The sequence below is a fragment of the Corvus hawaiiensis genome, chromosome 11 (assembly GCF_020740725.1).
Source record: "Corvus hawaiiensis isolate bCorHaw1 chromosome 11, bCorHaw1.pri.cur, whole genome shotgun sequence".
Classification (NCBI taxonomy): Eukaryota; Metazoa; Chordata; class Aves; order Passeriformes; family Corvidae; genus Corvus; species Corvus hawaiiensis.
The window spans coordinates 11,716,925-11,733,935 of NC_063223.1; the positions used below are offsets into that span (position 1 = coordinate 11,716,925).

At 47.0% G+C, this 17,011-nt stretch overlaps 3 protein-coding genes across 7 annotated transcripts in view; 1 reads left to right on the top strand and 2 right to left on the bottom strand.

Annotated features, from left to right (window-relative positions):
* ACOX2 (acyl-CoA oxidase 2) overlaps positions 1–7,950 on the top strand; it is a 30,757-nt gene extending 22,807 nt beyond the window's left edge. For all 3 annotated transcript variants that reach the window (XM_048315703.1, XM_048315704.1, XM_048315705.1), the window contains exons 14-15: positions 6,341–6,470; positions 7,205–7,950. In XM_048315703.1, the coding sequence (XP_048171660.1) occupies positions 6,341–6,470; positions 7,205–7,267 (193 nt within the window). In that variant the 3' untranslated portion in view covers positions 7,268–7,950. The remainder of the gene's footprint in view (positions 1–6,340; positions 6,471–7,204) is intronic.
* Positions 1–17,011, bottom strand: part of PXK (PX domain containing serine/threonine kinase like) — a 67,963-nt gene that overhangs the window by 10,582 nt on the left and 40,370 nt on the right. For all 3 annotated transcript variants that reach the window (XR_007206103.1, XR_007206102.1, XR_007206101.1), the window contains exons 18-19: positions 11,419–11,527; positions 8,095–8,209 (exon numbers count right to left, since the gene is read on the bottom strand). The gene's annotated coding sequence lies outside the window, so the exon portion shown is untranslated. The remainder of the gene's footprint in view (positions 1–8,094; positions 8,210–11,418; positions 11,528–17,011) is intronic.
* Positions 8,816–16,834, bottom strand: KCTD6 (potassium channel tetramerization domain containing 6). Its single transcript, XM_048315716.1, has 4 exons — positions 16,701–16,834; positions 13,338–13,403; positions 11,419–11,527; positions 8,816–10,218 (listed from the first exon to the last, which is right to left on the bottom strand). Exons 2-4 carry the CDS (start codon positions 13,382–13,384, stop codon positions 9,532–9,534), a joined length of 843 nt encoding a protein of 280 aa, XP_048171673.1. The 5' UTR covers positions 13,385–13,403; positions 16,701–16,834; the 3' UTR covers positions 8,816–9,531.

Here is a 17,011-nt window from a genome sequence, read left to right on the forward strand (position 1 = left end):
TTCTTCACCTCTGGTCCTGTCCTGACTGGGCCAAGGGCTACGGCGTGAGCAATTTCCTGTTTGATCTGGGCGAAGGCTTGCTGCTGTTCAGGGCCCCAGTGGAAATCATTCTTCTTGCGGGTAACCAGGTAGAGAGGACTCACGATCTGGCTGTACTCGGGAATGTGCATCCTCCAGAAACCTACAGCACCTAGGAAAGCTTGTGTTTCCTTCTTGTTGGTCGGCGGAGACATTGCTGTGATCTTATTGATGACCTCAGTGGGAATCTGACGTCGTCCATCTTGCCACTTTACTCCCAGGAACTGGATCTCTCGGGCAGGTCCCTTGACCTTGCTCTTCTTGATGGCAAAACCAGCTTGCAGGAGAATTTGAATTATTCTCTCTCCTTTCTCAAACACTTCGGTTGCGGTGTTCCCCCACACAATGATGTCATCAATGTACTGCAGATGTTCTGGAGCCTCACTCTTTTCTAGTGCAGTCTGGATCAGTCCATGACAGATGGTGGGACTGTGCTTCCACCCCTGGGGCAGTCGGTTCCAGGTGTACTGCACGCCCCTCCAGGTGAAGGCAAACTGAGGCCTGCACTCTGCTGCCAGAGGAATGGAGAAGAATGCATTGGCAATGTCAATAGTGGCGTACCACTTCGCTGCTTTGGACTCCAGCTCGTACTGGAGCTCCAACATGTCTGGCACGGCAGCGCTCAACGGTGGAGTCACTTCATTCAGGGCACGATAGTCCACAGTCAATCTCCATTCCCCGTCAGACTTGCGCACAGGCCAGATGGGGCTGTTGAAGGGTGAGTGGGTCTTGCTGACCACCCCTTGACTCTCCAGCTCACGGATCATCTTGTGGATGGGGATCACAGCATCTCGATTTGTCCGATACTGCCGGCGGTGCACTGTCGAGGTGGCAATTGGCACTCGTTGCTCTTCCACTTTCAGGAGCCCAACTGCAGAAGGATTCTCAGATAGTCCAGGCAGGGTGTTCAATTGCCTAATGCCCTCTGCCTCCACAGCAGCAATCCCAAATGCCCACCTGAGTCCTTTTGGGTCTTTGTAGTAGCCATTCCGGAGGAAGTCTATGCCCAGAATACACGGGGCCTCTGGGCCGGTCACAATCGGATGCTTTTGCCACTCCTTCCCAGTCAGGCTCACCTCAGCTTCCAAAAGGGTCAACTGCTGTGATCCCCCAGTCACCCCAGCGATGGATACAGGTTCTGCCCCCACATGTCCCGATGGCATTAAAGTACACTGTGCCCCAGTATCAACCAATGCATCATATTTTTGTGGCTCTGATGTGCCAGGCCATCGGATCCACACCGTCCAGAAAACTCGGTTCTCCCGTGCCTCTTCCTGGCTAGAGGCAGGGCCCCTCTAGCCCTGGTTATCATTCTTTCCCTGGGCGTACATGCTCGAGGTACCTTCAAGGGGATCCGACATATCATCCTCCCTTCTGTAATGCCTGGCAGCTCGGTCACGGGAGGCTGAGGCTACCTTCACCTTAGCGGAACCCCCTCGGTTAGTGCCTCCCTCCTTGAGTTCATGCACCCGCGCTGCCAGGGCAGAGGTGGGTTTCCCATCCCACCTTCTCATGTCTTCCCCATGCTCACACAGGAAAAACCACAGCTCAGCTCGTGGGGTGTACCCTCTCTCTCTCGCAGGGGGACGACGGGCTCTGACTTGGGGGCCTGTGACTCGCACTGGTGCCACACTGACCCTCCTCATCTCCTCCCTCATCTCCTCCATCTTCTCCTTCATCTCCTCTTTGAGGTCCTGGACCACAGCAGAGACATGAGCTTTCAGCGGGCCATTGATCATGCTGTCATAATGCCTGAGCCTGTTGGCAACAGAGCCCACTGTTTCTCGGGTATTGTCAGCATCAATCGTTGCAATGAAGGTGGTGTATTGCGATGGCCCTAGCCTTGCCAGGTTCCACATCATCTGTCCTGTGCACCTGACCTTATCGGGGTCATTATCATGCTGTCCATCCTTCCCAAAGAGTACCTCTAATATTGCCACCTCTCTTAGCTGTTGGATCCCTTGCTCGAGTGTCTTCCACTGCATTCTATGATGATACTCCTGCATTCTTTCTTTGTGAATGAACCTTTCTCTCACACTCATTAAGAGCCGCTCCCAGAGAGAGAGAGGCCCTGGCTCCCTCACAAATATCTGGTCCACACCTGGGTCCTGGGTCAACGATCCCAGATACCTTGCCTCACCACTATCCAGTTGCACACTTGTGCCCATAAGGTCCCAAACCCGAAGCAGCCAGGTGGTATAAGGCTCACGCCCCCTTCGCACAATGTCGTTTCGCATAGCACGGAGACTGTCGTGCGACAGGGACTCAGTAATGATTTCTGGCTCTGGCTCTCCTGCTGGTTGTGAGGGCCCTGGTTGCCCATCATCATTAACTGGTCGTACTGATTTGGTCTTATACTTCCTCCTTTGCACAGGGGCGACTGCTGCTGGCTGTGGTTGTCCTTGTGGTTCAGCTGAAGCCTGGACGGTTGTAACATCCGTGGGTTCCACTGCTGCACCATCGGACTCACCCTCTTTGGGGCAGGGAGAGGGTTTTTCACTAGCTGAGGAGGTGTATTCCCTTAGCAATTGGCATATCTCCTGGCGCACCTGGCCCATCTCCTGGCACATCTCCTTGCGCACCTGACCCATCTCTTGGCACATCTCCTGCATCCCTTTTGCCAGTACCCCCACCCAGTTTGGGTAGTCCATTTCTGAGGTGGACTGTTGGGCAGTATCAGTCTGTGGGGCGGGATCTCTAGTGTCTGGGGCTGTGGCAGGCTCTGGCTCTGGGGTAGGATCTCTAGTGTCTGGGGCCGTGTCAGGTTCTGGGGTAGGATCTCTAGTGTCTGGGGCCGTGTCAGGCTCTGGGGCAGGATCAGGCTCTGGGGTAGGAACTCTACTCTCTGGGGCCATGTCAGGTTCTGGGGCAGGATCTCTAGTCTCTGGGGCTGGTGTCCGGGTAGATATCCAAGCCAATCTCAACTTATCCTTGAATGCTAAATAGAGTAGGCCTATCAGCAGCAGATGGTTAGTATTCAGAGGGAATTTAAACCCTTCGAAAATTGATGGGGTGGGCCCAAAGAACTGGTTGAGGGGTTGGGAGAAAACTTCCCCTGGTGTCATTTCCTCACAGAAGGTACCATTGTTAACATAACCCCAAAAACATGTGCTCAGTGTGTGATAGCTGTTTATCCATGTGCCCACATTCCGGAGGAAGTTAAAAACCCATGAATTCCTCACCTTCTCGACCCATAACGCAAGCTGGATAACAGCAATGGTAGCCTTAGTCAGAGGACCCATATTCAAGTAAGGAGCTGCAAAGGGGAAGAATATAGCCACGGCTACATGCCACCCAAACCAGGGTAAACTAGACCACATAGTGCTGCCTAACAAGGTTCCAATATCCAGCACACAAAATAAAGTTATCCAGGAACTGTTATTCCTTTTTCACCTCTATTTCTTAATGCCCTCAGGCCGCACGTTGGGCGCCAAGATCTGTCTCGGTTTTGAAAGACAGGTGTCTGCTAAGGAAGGCAGAGGCCCCCCTTGAAGTGGCAGATATAACCCCTTTTCCCTCCAAGTTATTATATTTTGAAATCAAGGGCCTTTAGGCAAAGATGTGGGAAATAGGAATAACAGTTCTTTATATATATATGTATATAACCAGTCAAACAAAACAACAACAACTATGGCAGTAACAGCAATCACAAACCCAGTGCCAGCCTTCTCGGCTGTCAGGCCCTTTCCCCTCGGGTGCAGTTCCGCTCGCAGCCGGCAGGGGCGCTGGCGGCTCCCGGTGAGCAGGGCAGGTGCGATGGTTCCCCCGAGGCTGCAGGGGGCGCTCCGGGGCGAGCTCGGGAAACCCGCGGCTCTGGTGCCCTGGGATCCCGGGAAGGGATGGAACAAAGGCTTCACAAACCGCTGGGCAGCCGATCCCGGACTCTCAGGAACAGCAGGCTGGAATGGCAGGGACGAACGCAAATCCCGGGTGGCAGACGAGATGTATCCAGATGGGAAAAACCCACGGAGGCCCAGGCAGGCAGGGCGAGCAGGGCTACAGCGTAGCGAAAGCTCGAAGCAGCAGCGGAGCAGGACAGCCACAGCTCGGTCTCCAGCAGGGCAGGGAAAAGCGGCTTTTGGGGTCCCAGCGTTGCTTCCAGCAGGAAGAAAGAACGGCCAAAAAGAAAGCAGCAGCAGCTCCTTTCTCTGCAGCTTCTCTCTCCGGACGCTCAGAGCGAACTGTCCCCACACCCAGGTGTAGACAAAAGAGTAGCCAGGCCCGCCCCACTCCCCTTTTTTGTCTTTCTTAAGTACAGCTATTTGTCCCCTAGCAACATGCATATGGGAGAAAATTCCTTTAACAGGAAAACCTAAGACTAAACTAAAACCCCAACACTGACACAAGCCCTGACAAACCTTTTTCAACCTGTTTAGTTGGAATGCCTTTTCCAGAAGGTTTTGGTAATGTTATTCTTGATAAGTATTAGCCATGTGATAATCATCACATTTCTCCAACTACCAGCCATAAACACCAAACTTATATTGATAACTCTAAAATTGATAAATCTGACCTTCAAGAGCTAGAAATCCTAGGCTCGTTAACTATGGATACCTGCTATTTCTTTCACTTTCTAGGAGAAAACGGTCCTCATTTAAATGTTACCCCATATCACCCAGCTTATAGCAATGTAACTTCTTGGTGCAACCAAGCTAAGCTTCTTATATATGACGAACCTCATGCAGATCGTTTTAACAAACTTCCTATTCGATTCCCTAGAGGAATTTGGCTCATCTGTGGAGACAGAGCCTGGCAAGGTATACCTTCAAAAATAGATGGTGGCCCTTGTGCTCTGGGACAACTTACAATTATTGCTCCCAGTGTCAAAGAAGTAATCAAAAAGAAAAACAGAAAAATTAGATCTTCCTGGGGACATCAGTATGAGAGCGACTGTGATAGTGACTTTCATCCTTGGAACTCTGAAAAATCAATTGTTGCGAGCATTTTTCTTCCTCAGTTAAGTTCCTCAATTGCACTAAAACAGTTAAACAAGTTGGGGTGTTGGCTCAGCAAGGAGGTAAATGCCACCTCTACTATGATCAGTGATTTGTTAACTGATGAAGAGGCAGTCAGACATGCCACTTTACAAAATAGAGCTGCCATTGATTATCTTTTATTAGCACATGGGCATGGCTGTGAAGATTTTGAAGGATTATGCTGTATGAATTTATCCGATCATTCTGTTTCCATTCACAAACAGTTACAAAACCTAAGGGACCTAGCTAACCAAATTACAACAGATGACCCGTCTTGGCTAGACAGTTTGTTTGATGGTTGGAGCTTTGCACCCTGGCTAAGGGAACTCTGTAAAATAGGCTTGATTATTCTAGTAGTAATAATTATAGTTTTAGTAGCAGTACCTTGTATACTTCAGTGTGTGCAAAAAATGATGAGTAAGACTATGTCTAATATCTTAATTGTCCGTCGAAAAGGGGGAGATGTTGGGGAAGATGAAACAGGAAAGCCTTGGAAATATGATTGCCTGACAAAAGATTTTGGGAATATGAAAACTACAGGCAACATCGAAATGAAAGCCACTTTTGAAATACCAGGTCTTAGTTACTGAACAACTAGAAAACAATGGTATGGCCGACTGAAGTAATCCCCTCTTGATGGAACAATACCCTCTGCTTGCAAACAGGTCCAAGGGTCAGAGCAGACCCTACTAGCTCAGCAGAAGGGGTCCAAAGAGTAGTTTTTAGAAGTTAAGATGTAACACTCTATGGTAATATAAGAACTCTTATAGGCTGTATGTAAATGCTATAGGATTTGTATCTTGTATTAGATTGGTTAGTGACAATTAGAATATTCAGTGCAGAAGATGATTTATTGTATTGTAACCAGGACTTCAGATTTTCTCATTCTCAATTCTCATTCTCACTTCTATTCATTCTCTCTTCTATTCATTCCTCTCTTCCACTTCTACTCTTGCTCCTACTCTCTCTCTCTCTCTCTCTCTCACCCGTTCACTCTCTTGCTCTCTTGGGCCTGCTCAGAGCTGAGTCTACCAGCTCTGAGCAGTGCCCCAATACCCACGCCCTTTACAATAAACCGGCTGTGTCCCAAGACCTGCCTATAGAGATCTCTCGTCTCCATCCGTCACCGTCTACGTCCGGCCGTCCCGACTGGACCCCAGAACCCCCGTAACCTACAGGCACAAGCTTTCCAGGAGAAACCTGGGCAAATGACTTTCAAGTTTATTTTCCCATCTTGCAAAGCAGTACCCTCTCAGTAACAGGAATGTGACTCCTGTGCTCCGTAGGAAGGACGCTGTTCCACTGGTGGACGCTTTTGACTTCACAGACAAGACCCTGAACTCTGCACTGGGCAGCTATGATGGGCAGGTTTACCAGCGGCTCTACGAGTGGGCTCAGAAGTCACCCACCAACCAGGTAGGGATGAACTAGAGCTGGGCAGCTTCCCCAGCAGCCAGACCAGAAACTGCTTCTCTTCTAACAAAAGCAATATAGATGCGAGACAAGAGCTTTTAATTCCTCTTTGTTTCACGGATTTGTATCACATTGTACAGAATAAGCTAAAATAAAAGTGTATTTACTTATTATGGAACAGCACTAAAGGCAGGGTATTTTCTATACACTGATACTTTTACTAGTGCAAAACTTGGGAGTTCTAATAATATGTTTAATCAGAAAGAGTGTAAGTGCTAAACAAGGCAATTTGATCCTTCATGGTCTTTAGCACTTTGCTTTCTCAATTCATCCATACTGTGGAGTAATGTAAAATTATGTGTGATGTAAACATGTATTGCTCTGTTTGAAACTCATTTGGCCTTGAGTGAGATTTTTACTGTGGTAATCAGTATCCCTTTGAAATGCTACAGCTGAACACAAAATTTGCCTTCAGCAAACATTCAACTCCAAGCATATTTTCTGAGGTTAAATAGTATGCTGTCCCCTTTGGGATGAGTATGGTGTGCTGGTTATGAAGAACAGCACATATAGGGGAAAAGATCTTACATATAGTTGAAGTAGCTGGTGGTTTGTTGGTTGGGTTTTTTTTTAATAGCGTAGCTTTCTGTATTTCAGAGATTGTTCTTAAGAAAAAAATTACAGCCTTTCCCGTCTTAATTGCCATTAATTCCCTTCCACATTCTCTTTCTGAACAGATGAGCCCAGCCTACGAGAGGTATTTGAAGCCACTTCTGCATAACACACTATCGAAATTATGAAGACCATGTTCCAAGTGAAGGGCATGCATTTCCTCTTGTTCTTTGTGCAGCAGTACATTTATGAAGCATCAGTAATGACTAATCAGAATTAATAATCAGTAATCAGTTGCTTACTTACAGTTACAACAAGTAGGAAAGATTCTCAGCCAGCCATTTGCAATTAGACAGATGCCAACAGCGCTGAGTGGTACCCGCTGCTGTGAGACAATCTAGTCAGGAATGGTCCAGGGTTCACTGTTTTCTATCCTTTCTATCAAGTGTCTTGACAGCATCAAAACTCTCGCATTTGGCTTTCTTATTCTTTTTCTAAATCTACTACATGATGATTGAGAAAAAAAAAAATGCCACCACACTGTGAACCCTCTCTCAGTGTGTTATAACCATACAGTGCCTTCAAAAAAACCCAAACCAACCAACTTCACTGAAAAATCCACAGTGAAATTACGATCCTGCATTTTTAGGAACAAGTTCTTCTCTTCGATCAGAAAGTGTATTAGAAAGCACATCTGTTTTGACAATTAAAATAGCTCTTGATTTGCTCAGTACTGGAATATTCCTGCCTAATGAAGATGCAGACAAAGCTGATGCCATCTCCAGTCTGCAGAATTTACCTTCCCATTACTAGAGCTGCTCATACTGTCTTTCTATAAATCCTGAGCTCCAATAAAGTGTATTATTTGGAATACTGCTTCTCTTAATTATTATACTTCATAATTATGGAAAGAGCAGGCTGATCCAGGCCAGTCATTAATTTGCTAGTAAATGAAGTGTTGCAAGGAACATCTTGTGATTATAATTCAATGCCAGTTAACATGGATATTTCTTACCACATGTTGCAAGAAAGAAACAACTTTTCCTGAGCTTCATCAGTTCTGCTTCTCTTCCCTCCTTGATAGCAAGAATAAAGCTCTCACTGCTGCTCTTATTACATAAGTCAAAAACCTGCAATGTATGAAGAGACAAAATATGACAGAGAAATACCCCCCAAGACAGGACTTTAGAGCCAGATATGTGATGGAAAGCTCCCAGCTGCAATCAAGTTAGAGCATAACCAGAAATTCTATTAAAAACTACGACGAAGGGACCAGGATAAGTAGAAATGCCTATATGAAATTGAATAAAGCCAAAGAACTTGAGTGCCTTGACTTGAACATCACCAGAAAAAGCTTTCTGCAGTTAAAATTATATATATAAAGTCAGTAGATAAAGTGCTGACAAACCAGGCAACTCTATTAGCAGCTACAAGTATTTAGGCTCTGTGTTCCCTCCATCCCTACCCCTTTAGCCAGTACAAATATTCGCCATCTATCAATCTAAAGCAGTTTTCAGAATACAGGCTTTGTCTATAATAAAGACATTTTAATCATCTGATTAACATAAAAAGGAACAAATTACATCATTAATGGAAGAAAACAGGGCCGTACCAGAACACCTGAACTACTCTGCAGCACAAAAAACCAGGATTTGGGTGTGGGGTTTTTTGTTTGGTTGGGTTTGTTTTTTGAAGTATGAGAGTTCTAAAAGACAAAAAGAAAATACAAAACAGTATTCTGTATTTCACATTTTTATTAGCTTCTTCTGGCAGGCATTACACTTGGGAATAATATTGCACCAGGCATTAAAAATATGAATTCTACCACAGGGACACTTTGCATTTAGAATCCAATATAAATATTTGTAATCATATTTCCATGGCTACAGATAATATTTGGTTGCTTGATTTATATGCATAGAAAGAAACAGTTGTCATAACTGTAAGAAACTGTACTTATCAAGTACTTTTAAAGGGTGGGATTTGTTTTCCTAGAATATTACAATACTGTTTATTGATTTATAAACTAAATTAGTCTACACAATAGCAGCTTCTCCCCCAACTGCATTTTAAAATCTTTTTTGTTTCTTGCTCCCAGTGTCATAGCATTAGATGGATTAGAAACCATTTAAACAAGAGGTAATTTTAGCACTTTGAGTTGAGTCAGAGAATTGTGTTAATGACACAAAATACCCTATCGTACTAATTCTTTGGACTCCCTCTTTCAAACAAAAAGGTGTCTTGACTGAACAGGCACATGCACGGTTTTTTTTCTGAACTGCACAAAAGAACTGAGCTGCTAGAGAATGAAACTCCTCCAGTCCTCACTGATAAACAATAAATAGTCGTATAAAAAAAGCCCATATTGTTGCTTTAGTCAAAATCCAGACTCTCTTGGGTTTACTGTCCAATTAAGTTGCTAATCACTGAAGTGGCTCCTGTGGAGTCAGAATCAGTCATCTGTTTTCCGTGCCAGTCTACAGAAAGTCCAGTTATGCTCCACTGTGTTTTCATTGGCACGCTCGCTCATGTGATGGACTCTGGTGTTCCTGATCGTGAAGCCTTGCTTTGTGATGTACTCCATGAGATGGACTCGGAGCGACACTTCCTGGTGGTAATCACATGGCCCAAAGGTGAAGGACACCTGGCAGTCCCTGGTGTCCATCATGTGCTTATTCCACTTGGTGAAGTGGTTTGAAATGCCTTCCAGTAGTGCATGGACTTTCGTCGTGATGGTGAGCTGCGTGATGATCACAGCCACCGGGTTGGAGTACTTGGAAAGCTTGCGGGTGCTGGACAGCTCCACCACCTCCTCAAAGGTATCCACAGGATACAGAGGCTTGGGGTCATTAAGACACTGAATTAAGGGTTCAATCTGATAGAAGTCCGCTTCCTTCCGGAGCAGGTCAAACTCCTTGAAGTCCAGTGGCAAAGTGAGCTCTGAGGTCCTTAAAAAGTTAAGAACATAACGGAAAAGTGGTCCATCTCTGTCAATAAAGTAATTGCCCTGAGAGTCCCTGGCAGTGGGGAAGTCTCCCCTGAACATGGCCCCGAGCATTGAGTCAGGATATCTCGTTAGAGTTGTGAGGGAGGTCGTATACATGTGTCCACCCACATTTAGCGTGACTGGATCAGTCATCTAGAAAGAGAGAAATTGGAGAGTTTATCAAGCCCCAACAAGAAGATTCGATCACCTCACTGACACACATGGCAAATACTGCTGGGAAACTGGAGAGAATCACACTTCTCCTGTTCCGTGCCTCTAAGGGCTGTTCCAACCTGAACAAATCCAAGCCACCTAGCAACAAGGCACAACTGGCAACTAGACAGGATGATACTTAGCATGCAGAACACACATTTCCAGAATGCTTTAGAAATCTTAACAACTGAGCTACTGTCACAGGAGCAAGTTTTGCATTTGGGCAGCAAGTTTCTTCCTATTCTACAGATGGGGAAATGAGAACAGAGAAATTTCCTGAAGAACAAGTTAGTCAGAATGAGGCCCAGCTATGTTCCCTACTTTCACAATCTGTCTCTCATTCTAGAACAAAACCAAAACCAAAAAAAAAAAGAAAAAAATCAGCCAAACAAATGTTAAGCCTCTTTTTCTCCCTCAAAAGAGGAAGACGATGCAAGTTTAAACATAGGTCCAAGAGCTCACAATCAAAATAATCCATGCTTTGGTTCAGAGGCTTCATTAAAACAGGCAAGGGGAAAAAAGAACTTTCAGCTTTTAACTCTAGAAAGAAATATTTATTAATAAATTAGCATGTCTCATAGAAGAGGGGGCCAGAGCACAAACCAGTCTGCATCAGATTCCAGATAGCACATGAGGAAGCAAGAGAGAAAGGAACATAAATCCCATCTGGCCACCAACTCTAACAACCAGGACTGCAGCCAGCCAGAGAAAAGAGACATATGCATGGCAGCAGAATGAGAAGGGGAGGAAAATAAGATGTGCTTGTCTAGTTTGAGACAAGATTTACAAGGAAAAATATTTTTCTTTATAAATAAAATGACAAAGTCCTTAAAATGATAAGTAGAAAGCACAAACTATTTTTGGCCTTTGTGTTAGGAAAACGATAGCAGTGAGCTCAAGGCATCAGTTCAGTCCTGGCTGATTGTCCCTAGGAAATGTGAACCTGGGCACTGCCCACAAACTGCACAGGAGGTGCAGCACTCCAAGGAAGGTGAGTAAGCTGTTGTAAGGCTGTTTTAACAGGCATAGATTTCCCTCTCACGACTGAAGCTCTGGATCTACAGAAGGCAGATCTGGAAGGATTTTTGCTGCAAGACCTCGGAAGCCCAGTTGTAGCACACAGCGCACACTTGCACTCACCATATATCCCCAGTCTCCATTATCCATCTGTTCAAGTGCTTGAACTGTGGTATTCCAAGTTAAACAGAAGGCTGCTGAAAGGATATACGATTCCCCTCCTCTTACCTCCCTGCAGGAAAAAGCACACACAAACACAGAACAAAACATGGCAGACCATCAGTACCTACAAGAACACCAAGGGGAATGCTTTCCAGTCAAAGGCAGGCTCTCTGCCAGGAAAGCATTCAGCTACAAAGTCACATTAGCAGGAGAATCTGCAAACCCACTTTTTCCCCCTTCTCCCATCACGCTACCCACAGGACTGTCTCTGAAGCACACAGGTAACCATTCCACCAGTTGCCTGAACATCCCAGTTTTCTTGAATAACAAGCAATGTACCTCTGAGGGTAATACAACTGCACAAGCAACCTTTCACCTGGGAAACTGACTATTTTGAAAGACAGATGTCATTTTCCCAATTAAAAAAAGCTTCTTTAGCCACCTCTGAGGTCACACATGCGATCCATTAATATTAGTCAACATTCCCATGCTCCAGTTTCAAACTGCTCAGAAGAATAAATCATGCATGGAAGTCAATGAACACTAAGAAGAAAAAAACTCTCACTGCAGAATTAATAATTCAGTAGTGGAGAAGTGCAACTGATAGCAAGAACATTAATCTACAGACAAAGAGTATGAATGGACTTCCCAGACACCTACTCTCAAAAGCAATCTCTGCAGGGACAAGCCAGAGGACATCTAACATGTTGTCAACACACTCCAACAAAAGCAATTTGAGAAGAGATTCATGCTGTGACTTCCCAGAAGATGCTGAACTGTTGACTTGCATAACAAGGGGACTGTCCATATGAGCACAAGGCAAATCCACAGCCAGGTTGTGCAACTCGGGGAAGGGGGAAGTGAATGACCTCAGACACCACTGTTGATTTGCCAAAGGTGGCCTGTCAACCATGTCAAGCCAGGGAAGGACAGGGAAGCCAGTCGTCAGTAAGCCTTTATTCCTACCCAGAGCCTGCCTCTCTGCTAGAATTGCTGAAAATTTAGGTCAGCCTGTTTTAAGTAGGGTAGAGCTTCTCAGCTTTATTTTTACATCTTAAAAGACCACACAGTTCCCAAGATTCTGGTCCCATCCTCTTTACTAACAAACTTCAAAATACAGCCACCCAGCTAAAGACAGCACAAAGACTTAGCCAAGCCAGAGCCCCACATTCCAAAACAACTGAAGGTTCACAGTTAATTCCCAACCAAGTAAGATAACTTGCCCTTATCAATCCTATGAAATGAGGTTGGTTTCATTCACCACAGAACAAGGCAGTACATCCCACCTCTCTGTGCTCTGCTGCCCTGCCCAAATCCACAGCCTGAGCTAAACAGTGTCCAGCAGGTCAGGTCTTTGGGACCCAGCAGCACAAGCATAGCCTCAGCTGCATCTCAGGTGGATTAAAGAGTAAAAAAACCAAAATCAGTGTATGAAAATAGTGAGGTCAGACAACAGAAGACTTAGGAATACTAAGATACAGAACAAGTCATACCAGGATCCTATTTTTACAAATTAGAGACACAGCATGCCTCAAGAGAGTACATTAAAGCACACCCCCCAACAGCAGATAAACCTGGAACACCAGCTCTTTTGCCAACCTCTGTAATTATTTTTTTTAACTGCTTACAAATCAAGAAGTGAATTCTTTCAGGGTTGGTTTTTTTGTTGTTTTTTTTTCTTTTGTTGTTTTGGTTTCGTTTGATTTCTTGGGTTGGTTTTTTTTGAACTGTCACTCAAGTACAGTTTGTAAACTTTTAGCAATAAACCAGACTTTTTAAATTCCAGCCCTTGAAGGTGCTATTCTGGTCAAGTACAAGATGAGGATAACACGCAGATGCATTAAAACCATATGAGACTGGTACAGGTTTCTGATACTCACTTGAAAGTGAAATGATGCAGCCAGCCAGAAACCTCGCCAGTAATCATGACAGAAGAGATCTGCAGTCTTAATAAAATTAACTCAAATTACACATCCAGGATATTTCAAAGACAGAGAGAGATGTCCATCAGTGTTATTTTAACTGGTAAATATGATGTTATTTTGTTAAGCATGTAAGTCCACTACAGATGAATCAAGACTTCATGAGGGAAAGAAAGAGAATGACACTGCAAGCCTGTGCAAAGGCATGATTTAATCTTTGATCACAGCACTGCGGAGTAACACTGGAGTGAATAATTTACAAGAGCAATTATCGGAAACAAACCTAGCCCTCAACATAGAAGGGGCAGGGAGAAATCTCGGTGACCTTTGCGTAAGGACCCAGAACCACAAGGCACACACAGGCCTCCCCAGAAAACCAGTGCTGGAACGAGATGCGCCGCATGAAAGGATGATAGCAGGAGGCCATCCTAAAATGCCCTAGTGTGATCCCAACTATTCACTACTTCCCTCATCAGCCTGGGAGCTCTGAATTTCTAGACAACTTCACAGGTGAAAGTAGCTTAGTCTGGGTACAACCTGAGCTAATCACCAACCACATCACAGCAAGGCTGAAGATGGACGCCCTTCATGACATGTGCCCTTTTAACAATGCTTTAAATCTTCCTGAATGGAATACAGTGATCATCAGTGGGGGTGGGCAGACACTCCATCCATCTCCCAGCACAGGCAGCCTCAAGCCAGCTCTGTCCTTGTGTCACACATCAATGGACTGCACACAGGGATAGCCCTGCCAATGCAGCTACTCCTGTCCAGACAGCAAATTACAGACAAGACACAGTCATATCCCAAGGCAGCCTATATTTAATAACCACAAAAAATACTTGAAGTGAAATTCAGTCAGACAAATTGCTGACACAGTTAAGCCAAACGGGATGTCCCTCTCTGGTAGGAGCAGAAGTGCACGGATGGTGTCAAACCACAGTCCTGCTGTCGTGACACTGCTCTGCATGCAGGGAGAGGACACACAGCAGTGACACGGTCACTGGGGCTCCTGCCACAGCCCAGTACAGCCAGAACTGGAATGGCACAATGAGAAGCGAGAAAACGACTCAAGTCATCACTTTACACTCGACACACCAAACTGGATACCTGCATTTATAAAACGCTCACTCTTATTTCATATGTTATGACTCAGAGGATTACAAGGCTGTTTATCAGCAACACTGCTGCAACAGGTAGTGCCACTAACTTCAGCAGGGCTTCTCCCAGAACAGAGCTGCAAACCAGTTTGCAAGCTGAAATTCAAAGAAAGCATTTAAGAGTCAGATGAACATCTGCATCTGGGGAAACACACACACACACACACACACAGAGACACAAGCTCAGGCCAGGCCAGGGGATGCCAGTAGCACTGCCAGGCATTTGCACTGCTGGGACTACAGGCTACCACCGCTCCTGGTGAGACCCCCGGCACTGGTGTAACACAGGTACTCAAAGGAAGAGCAGAAATACACCCAGCAGTTGTAAGTCAAGAGGCACAGACCACCTGATTTGCTCTGAATGTTCTTCATCTAGTTTTTCAAACAAAAGAATTAAGGGATTCACTTGTAGCAATAGTCTTCCATGGACAGTTTGGTAACTATATTATAGCACAGACTGTTTAACTTCAAGCATTACCTTTGATTTCTAGGTCAATAGAGAGATGGAAGGAATTCTAGCAATGGCAACTTAAAAATTTAAAAGAGCAAGGTAAGACTCCAACATACACTTGGCATTTTAGCTACTCACCCCCTTTGTGAGCTCCCTGCCTCTCACACGTAAGATCTCACAAGATGAGAAGAAACTCCATCCCCCAGCATAGTTACACTGTACAGGGACAACCTCTCTCTTTCCCAGCCAGTCAGAACATTTGAAAGGCAAGTTCTTACTGTAAATTATTGGTGACTCACCTGAACTGACAAACACTGAGCAGCACCAGTGCTGACTGTTGTCCACCGAACTACAGTGAGCTGAGGGTCTGCAGAGCAACCCCTGAGCTCCAGCTCTATGCCACCCTAACCAGGGGAGTGAGGAGGAGGAGCACTCTCAAAACAACTAGTTACCAGATCTTCTGGTAGTTCAGCAGATCGGCTTCACTAAAGAAAGCACCTATCACCTTCTACAAGTCCAGTTTATAATGACAAATGCAGTTTATTAGAAGTTAACTTAGTTCTTGCTTTTCTTGAGCTGTTTTTTACTAATACTCAGTCTTTACCTCAGGCAGGATGGGAAAATGCTCACGCCAGCCACTCAGCATTTTTACTCCTTTATTTTTAATTGCGTCACTATAAATTCCAAGCTCCTGAAGTTTCCTTCCCTCCTCCCTCCCAAGGAGCTCTACAACATCCTAAGTCCAGATTTCAAACCTTTATTTTAATTGCTTCTTGTTGGAAGAGCTCACATCCCAGTATGACTTTGGCCCTCCTATCAGAGACCCAAAGGAAGACTCTTATATCCAGCCTGGTCCTGCTGAAGCAACCCAGGGCACCCACGCTTCCAGGACTTGTGATAATAATTGGGGTTTATCCATGTACTTTGCTTCTGTGATATTAACCAGTGTTTTTCCAATGAGGAAACAACGCCTCTGAACAGTTTTGGCGGCAGGCAGGTGTCAGAAACACCGAGCCTCCCTGCACACACTGATGGGGCTTAGCACACACACGGACCAAGGAGTGACAGCAAGATGGGACAGAAATCCCGTCAAGATCCCCCCCGAAAGCCCAGAGTGGGATTCAGGGCTTCAGCAAGAGCCGAGAAACAGCCGTTTCCATCCCATAGGAGCCAACGAGTTCGTGGTAAAAGAACTCTCCACCGGATCACAGTGATTCAGCAAAGACGCTGGAAATGAACCCGTTCTGCCTCTCTCCCCGCAAGTGACCCAAGAGGCCACGGCCTCACCCCCATCCCAAAACAGACTCCCAGCTCTGCCTCCTCTCCCCGTGGGGCAGCAGGACCCGCTCCCCTCCCCGCCCGGAGCGAAGCCCATGGGTCCCAGACCCTCCCTCCCAGAAATCACCGCCGGGCACCGCGGCTCCCACCAGGGCATCCCCACTGCGCCCTCCCCGAGCCCGACCGCGGACAGGACCCCCATAACACCTGTCCCATCCCCGCCCAATCACGGGCCCTCCGCTCCCTGTGCCCGGCCCGGAACGGCCCCGGGAGTCCGGCCCGGCCCCGGGAGCCCGGCCCGGCACCTGCCCCGCTGCCCGCCCCGTAACGCGCTCCCCACCGCGGCTGCGGCCCCCGCCCCGCACCACCGCCCCCGAGCCGGGGCAGCCCCGGGCGCTCGTCCCCGCGCCTCCCGCCCGGCCCGGCACTCACGGGCGCAGCTCTCGGCGCTGAGGCGGAGCCCGGCGGCAGCAGCGACGGGGACTGTGCCCAAGACCGGAGCGGAGCCGCCGGAGCGGAGCCGCCGGCGCGGGCGGGGACGGCGCGGGGGAGTGTCCCGGCGAGCCCCGCCCCGGCGGTCGGTGACGGGGCGGGGCGGACGGGCGCGGCCGGGACGCGCGTTCCCGCCGCCCTCAGGGCCGCCCGGAGGTGCGGGCACGTTCTCGCGGGCGCGTCCCCGCGGGGCTGCGCGGGCCCGGCCGGAGCCGCGGGCGGGGCGTTCGGGCGCGCGCCACGCGCGGCCC

What these genes read in the sequence shown, in the direction of transcription:
- KCTD6 (XM_048315716.1), bottom strand. Translation starts at nt 13,384, where the DNA reads ATGATTACTGGCGAGGTTTCTGGCTGGCTGCATCATTTCACTTTCAA. An exon ending in CTGCATCATTTCACTTTCAA is followed by an intron (nt 11,528 to 13,337) that starts GTGAGTATCAGA and finishes TTTTTCCTGCAG; the next exon opens with GGAGGTAAGAGGAGGGGAAT. An exon ending in ATGGAGACTGGGGATATATG is followed by an intron (nt 10,219 to 11,418) that starts GTGAGTGCAAGT and finishes CTCTCTTTCTAG; the next exon opens with ATGACTGATCCAGTCACGCT.